General features: G+C 41.4%; 1 protein-coding gene across 1 annotated transcript; it reads left to right on the top strand.

Annotated features, from left to right (window-relative positions):
• Positions 1-1,452: 1,452 nt before the first annotated feature.
• Positions 1,453-7,123, top strand: OLFML1 (olfactomedin like 1). The gene is made up of 3 exons (XM_062495560.1): positions 1,453-1,578; positions 3,422-3,710; positions 6,345-7,123. The coding sequence occupies exons 1-3, from the start codon at positions 1,453-1,455 to the stop codon at positions 7,121-7,123; spliced, it is 1,194 nt and encodes a 397-aa protein (XP_062351544.1).
• The last annotated feature ends 298 nt before the right edge of the window (positions 7,124-7,421 follow it).

Here is a 7,421-nt window from a genome sequence, read left to right as displayed (position 1 = left end):
GTAGGTGATTATTTTGTGGAAAAGAAGACAGCACATGATGTCAAAATGTTCCATAGGACAGAGCCAAGGAAATACAGACTTCCTAAGGTGTCTGCTCTCAGTGCAAGCTCTCTGTCCCCTAAAGCAGGAGCTCTGGAGTGAAGTGAAATGTCACTGGACTGAAAAGACAAATATTAAACTCTCTGTGCATCACTGACAGTGCCTGTAAGTAGGAGCTGGCAAATTGTGTGCCCCTCTTAGGGTAAAGCAATACTAAAACACAGAATTCTCATCTGTGCACTTGGGTGAAATTTGCCTGCAAAGCACACATAGCTACCATGCAGAAATCAAACACATGGAGGGAAAAAACATCTGCCTCCTGTGGCACACACACTCTTAATTCTGCAATCAGTCACGTGCGTGCACATGAGGCAGTTCAAAAGAAAAAGAAAGCTTGGTAAATGTGAGGAGAGGAAAAAAAAACTGTAGAAAAAAAAAATGGGAGGGGAAATAAGTGAAGAGGTGGAGAGTTCTGAGAAATAGAGGCGTCCAGCTTGGCTTCAGATACAAAGGGAGCTTTCTAAGCTCCTAACACATGGTTTTCTAACAAATAGAGTGTTGGCATGGCCAGGAGTTTTTCCAAACAAGGCATTCAGTCAGGAAAATGATGAAATCAAATAAATACGAATTGCTTCAAATGCAGTAGGCTAATGTAAGTTAATTATAGTCAATTATTAAGTCAGACTAAGAGGAACTATTTTTCCAAAAGTAGATGCCTGTCATGGACTCCACTAAACTGACACATGTGTCAGCTGTGTGCTGAGGGTATTGATCTCAGCTGGAGAAGCACTGTCAAGAGAAAAAGGAGAAGGAACTTTTTTAAAAAAACAATTTTATCTCTGTCTTCCAGAGATAAAATTCCAGTCCTACTGTAAATAGGCTGAATAGTGGAAGTGAAATCTATTTCTTTAGCTGGTTTTGCAGGCACAGACACGAAGGACCAGACCTCCCTGTGAAGGGCTGACCTGTGTTCCACCCGCTGTGAATCCCCTCTGACTTGCACCAAGCACTCACTGCAGGGTTGGTCGCACAGGAAAGCAGATGGGAGGAGGAAGGAGGGGAAAATAAACTACTTTTATTTGTATTTAATAAAATTTGGCCTACAGGCTCGATGTGACTCAGTGCTGAACATCTGGGATTGATCATAGGATCACAAACTGAGAAGCGGTCATCTGGCTCCTAGAAACAAACACTTTCAGTCCCTCAGCCACAGTGCTGCTTCCTTAATGATGAAATGCAACAGCCATTTTAAGTCCTTTTAATCTTCTCAGCCACATTTTGTTTAGTTTTTAGTAATTTTAATATTATTTTTTCACTTCAGATGATGCTAAATTGAATTTGACCTTGGACTGGAGGCATTTGGGGCTGCCCACCGAGCTGATTCACTGCTTTTTACCCAAATTTTCCAGCACAATGGCAGCCTCACAAGCCCATTTCCTGCTGATTGCATCCCTGGTGAGCAGCTTGGGAGCAGGGCAGTGCCTGATGCAGGATGCAGCCCTGCTGAGCTACATCAACCAGCGTTTTCTGTCTCTGGAGGTAAGCACCTGATGGGTCCTTCTGCAGCAAAAGACCTTTGGAAATGTGTGGATGTTCCAAGCCCAGGGCATAACGCACCAAATCAGGAGGGTAAAATTCCAGCTTTTTCCACTGGATGAGTAAAATCATTGCTGAAACTTTAAATGTAATGATCCCAACTTACCACACCATTTGTTGCAGGATATAATTTCGTAATGTCGTGTTTTTATTCTGGTATCATTAGTTTGTTTGTTTGTTTGTTTGTTTGTTTGTTTGCTTTAATGACATCAGTCAGAATTTAGCTAGAAATGCAAATGTTTATATAGTACCGACCATCCTAGGGAGTAGTATAAACATTTTGTCACCAGTAGAAGTGCTGTCAGGTATTTATTAGCAAGGAGATAGATATTTATCAGGTATTTTTTCTGTGTGCAGATATCACTGGAAGGGTAGTTTAAGGCACACTCATGCAAACCAGCAGTGCATCTGCACTTGAAATAAGCCCTTAATATCAGGGAGACTGAAATGGAGTCCTTTCAATTCCTTATATAAATGCACCAGTTCTTGCTTCTTTTTATTTTATTTTATCAGTACTGCAAAATGCCTCTTCAGTATTGCTGTGCTATAATCATATATTGTTTATTTTAAATTATTGACATGTCCTGGCTCCTGGCTTGCATTGGCAGACTTACAGAGAAGCCCTAACTTGCTTGATTTCAGTCCCTTGTTGTACAAAGCCCTCTTTACTCTTATCTTCTCAATGCAGAAGGAACAGAAAGATTAACCTGGTATTCTCTTCCCACTGTGTAGATTGAGATTTACATTTTCTTTGTCACTCTAGAAGTAACCTCACCTGGCAATTTCTGTTCCTTTGGCACCCATTGAAAATGAGGCATCCATTGGAAATTAGTCAAATGGCATTTGGTGCAAGGGGCACAAAATTAACAGGACAAAGAGTGAGGCAGATACTGAAGACAGCAGGTGGAAACATTTAAAACAAAGGTTTTGTACAAAGTAATTAAGCAAATACCTGGGGACTTATGGTCATGTATAAATGAGGGAGAGAGGAGGTAGCACATAGAAACCACAGCACACAAAGCAAACCAACCAACTATCTGCTCAAATTCTTCATCTTCCCAAAGTGGCAGCTGGATTTTCAGGACACCTGTGAAACAGCTGCATTGCAACAGATAAACTATATTACTTACCTTGGGAAACATTGTTAATTTCAATTTAGGTGTAAAGAAATAGCTTTTTGCTTTCACTATTCTGGTTTTTGCTATTTTTTGTTGTTGTTTTGGGCTGTTTTGGTTTTTTAAATACAGCCAATAATATGAGGGGGGAAAAAGAAGAAACAACACAAAACTTCCTCAAATATAGCATTTCAGTATATTCACCTTTAAATGCACAAAGAACAGCCACAGTAGATTCTGCCTTGGTCAGAAGAGGTGAGTTCATGTGAAATGTTCCTGGCTATAGATTTCCTGCAGAAAACTCTTTGGGACTGCTTCACCAGTGGTCCTACATGAGGAGTTCCAGAAAGAAAGTCATCAGAGCTCATGAGCCCTTAATCAACCCTCGCTGCTTCCATCAGTGCACTTTTCTTTCTTTAGACAGCAGAACGAAGTGTCTGGCTGTCAGTAACCACATCAGGTTAAAAAATGTGGATTTTTGTCCAGCCTTTTGAATTTTGTGCCGGTGTGAGATGCTCTCCTCCCGCAGACACCCAGCAGCAGCCCCTGGGATGGGACGGGTGGGTGCAGGGGCACAGGGGAGGAGGGGACAGAGTGGTTTATCCCATCAGTGAGGTTGTGACCTACATCCACACCTATCCATGTCTCTTCTCCCCGTGTCGTGACCCAAGAAGAGGCTGGAGAAGTGCAACCGAGACGTGCTGGAGTACGTGGAGGAATTCCGAGAGTTTTCTACGAGGGTGCTGTCCCGCCTGGCAAGGCTGAGCTCTGGCAAGGCTGAGGTTCAGAGGGAGGTTGAGGCTTTGCTAATGAGGGTTGAGCATGCACAGAGGGACATCGACTACTTCGGATCCACCGCGGACTCCAACGCCTGTGTGGAAGTGCACGAGGACCTGCTGGAGCAGCAGCTTCTGGAAGAGGAGGAAGGAAAAAAGAGGCTTAAACTCATGCTTAATGCAAGTAAGAGCAGTTTGTTTGTTCAGGACTCTGGTGTGAACCATCCCGTGTGTGCATGCTGATGCAGGGATAGCAGATGTTCATGAGCCGTGTGAATGCCACAGGTTATTGCAAGGTAAAAACCCATGTGCGTGCAGGAAAGGTATATGGAAAACACAGTTCAAACGTTTACTTTGCAGAAATTTTGCTGAACGTCAAATTAATTCTTTGGAAGTTACTTCTCATTATAAAATAAGGTAAAATTTTAGATTACTTAATGGCAAAATAAGGTAAAATCCTCTGAAGATGTGCTCTTGCAAAGTTCCAGAAAAATACATCTCTGAGCACTGCAGCTGTGCTAAGGAATCAATAGGTGGTCTTTGTTTTTTGGACCAGGCAGGGTCAATACCTCAACTCAAAAGTGAATTAGTGAGCTAATAAAACACTTAATTCACTTCTGCAATTTGTACCTGCTTTACTGTCCTGCTCTGTCATCTTTCCTCTCCTTGTCTCCTCCTTTTACTGCAGTAAGAGAGCAGAGCACACTGGCTTGGCTGTAAGGAAAGTTTAGTTCTGATTTAAAAATTAGGTGGTGTAGCAACCAGCATAAATCTTTTGAACCAAATGACATTTTGTAACTATCTTTATCTTAAAAACTTGTGGTATGGATGTAAATTATGTATTATAGACATATTTAAAGTAGTCTGTTTTCTATTCATAGTAGGAAGAAATGGAGAGTAAATAATAAGAAGCACAAGCTGCAATTTTAAAAAAAGTCAGTGAAATAAATACAGCATCATCAATTATACAATTCCCCCGACCTCAGTAGAACTAAGCTGATTTAATTTTACACACAAGTTTACATTTTCTTCATTGAACTTTTCACACAAATCAGTATTAAGGCAGGTGCTTACAGAAGCAATCACCTATTCTGCTTCCGAGCTCTCCTCGTCCTCCACAATTCAGTGCTCTGAATATCAATAGTTCTGTTTTCCATTTAGAGAACTTTTGAACATTAGGCAGTTTTTTTTCAGAGAAGAAAAAAATTGGGGATTTTTAAATTGACTGCGGTTATGGCACTTTGAAAATTGTATCTTTCTGAAAGTTTCATCGGGGAAAAAAATTACTTTCCATTTTCCTTTGTCGGAAATTATTACTTTTAACTTTATTGCAGCAGTTCATAGTAACTTTATTTTCAATTTATTCTCTACCATCAGTACTAGTCAGATGCTTTTCCCATTGAATTTGATGGCAAAAATATTCCCTGTGCAAATTTTACAGCACTTAGAAAAAGTAGGAAGATCCTCAGCTCTAGAAAATAGCAGCTCTGCTTCTATGCTGTCATGTCTTACCCAGACTCTATGATTATTTTTGCCGACTCACTTCAAAAATCTAGCAGAAAAGAAGTTTTTTTTAAGTCCGCTTTTGTTACTGGGTTTGGGTCAAGTTTGCACAGAAAATAACAATCAGACAAAAATCTGGTTGTTTCCCCTGCAGAGGAAGGCACTGCTAAGGCTGCCTAGGGTTTGTGATTCAGCACCTTTGATTTTTAATTTTTTTTTTTTAATCTGTCTAATCAATAAATGTTAGATTTGAGAAAGCTGGTGTGGCTTGCTATGGGAAGGCATTTCCAGAGTGAGGACTCCCAGGAAAAAAAAAACATCCACGCTGTAGCAGCAATATCCAAAAGCTTTAATTAGAGGGTATCAGTGCACACAAATGACCTAAAGATTGCTTTCTATAGGCAACTGGAATCTTGCCACTGACTTCAATAGGTTCACATCAGGCCAAAGAGGGGGGCTGGTTTTGCCTTCTGCATTTCATCTGCTGCCAGAACTTCCTGCCTTATAGCTTTGTTTGTCCTGTTAACTGGAATGGCTGCACTCCACTGAAAGCAATTCTTTAAACTCCAAATTACTCTTGTAATTCATGAGTGCCTTTGGTAAACAAACTTGTTAATATGCTTTGCAATAGTTTGGGTTTTGTTTTGTTTTGTTTTGTTTTTCTTTCCTGGAAAGGATGCTTCTAGCTAAAGCTCTCAGAGTCTGAATGCCTGGGTCCTCACAGGCTTGGTGCTGTCTGGTCTGAAGCATCCTTGCAAGCTGCCCAGTGTTTTGGTTTTCTGTTATGCTGATCTATTTTCTTTTCTATTTATACTAAAAAGGCATAAAAAAAAAGGCTACCTAAGGATAAGACCATTCCTGAAACAAAAATAATATACGTGTGGGTAATGGATTTAAATCTGTCTGCCTCCAGCAAGAAATAAACCTGATTACTGAGTTGATCTAAACCAGAAGTCAGTTCTCTGAAGTAAAAATTATAGTCCTATAAAAGAGCAGACAAGAATAATCACAAAATCACTAACTGTGCTCTTGGTCTCCTCTCAGACACACAAATATCCAAATGTTTTGAATAAAACTGGTGTAATAGAACAAAGCCCAACGCTTTATAGGTAGTTGAAGATACCACAGTTTTCTCAGCAGGAATATATCACATAAAATTATTTTCAGCACTACTTACCATAGCCACACTGCTGACACCTTTACCGATATATTGACTCTGGTCCTAGAGATGAATTAAAATGAAAATGAGTAATTCTAAGAAAGAAAGCTAGAAAATTTACAGATATTCTAATTTTCTTTGGGTATTTCCTTGCAGGTTGTGACCATGGGCTTGCAGGTATTAGGTCCCTAAAGGTGGTTAAGAAGACTGGAGGAAAGCATGGCTCTTGGATGAAAGATCCTGGTAAAAAGCACGCCAAGATTTACTTATTAAATGGCTCTGTAAATAATGTAATTTTGGAATTTGAAAATATCATGGCTTTCATGGAAAGCAACCAGACACTGAAGGCTCGCAGAGTCCCCTTGCCATTGCCCTGGGAAGGAACTGGCCACGTCATCTATCAGGGTTTCCTCTTCTACCACAGACACGGCTCCCTAAACGAGATCATTAAATTCAATATCCAGAGAAGAAATGTAGCTGGCCGGATGCTGCTGCCAGGGGCTGGAAGGATTCCTGCCTACCAGCTCTCTGCACAGACAAAAATTGACCTGGCTGTTGATGAGCAGGGGCTGTGGGCTCTCCACGCAGAGCCAGAGACCGGGGGCAACATCGTCATCACCAAACTCGACGGCGCAGCCATGGCCGTGGAGCACAGCTGGGACACCCCCTGCAGCAGCAGGGATGCTGAGGCAGCATTTATGGCCTGCAACACCCTGCACGTGGTCCACAACTCTCCTTCTGGGGGCTCCTCCCGCATCCAGTGTGTTTATGATGTTCTGGGTGCTCTCAGTGCTTACCTGAACCCAGGACTGCAGCTCCCGAAACGCCACGGGAGCCACTCCACTGTCCATTACAATCCCAAAGAAAAGCAGCTCTTTGCTTGGGGTGATGGCTCCCAGATCATCTACAAGCTTCACACAGAGCAAAAAGTTTAAAACCTTTAGCAGCTTTTAAAACAGAACCAAAAGCCACCAGTCCCAGGTCAGTGCAGCCATTAAGGTGTACTAAAATTACTTTATTCCCACCTGTTACAACTTTCTTCCATTTTACATGACTTAAGGCTTACGTACCCCAGCAATCTTAATGCTCAATTAAGGATATGTGAAGACCCCATTAATACAAATTAAATGATGGCTAAATAGCACACTTGCACAAGCCACCTCCCACCCCCCCGACGCCCCCCCACCCCCGCCATTGGTCTTAAAGTCTGAGGTTAATTTAAAAAAAAAACAA

Source organism: Cinclus cinclus, chromosome 6 (genome assembly GCF_963662255.1).
Source record: "Cinclus cinclus chromosome 6, bCinCin1.1, whole genome shotgun sequence".
NCBI lineage: Eukaryota > Metazoa > Chordata > Aves > Passeriformes > Cinclidae > Cinclus > Cinclus cinclus.
This window is presented reverse-complemented; position numbering and strand designations above follow the sequence as displayed.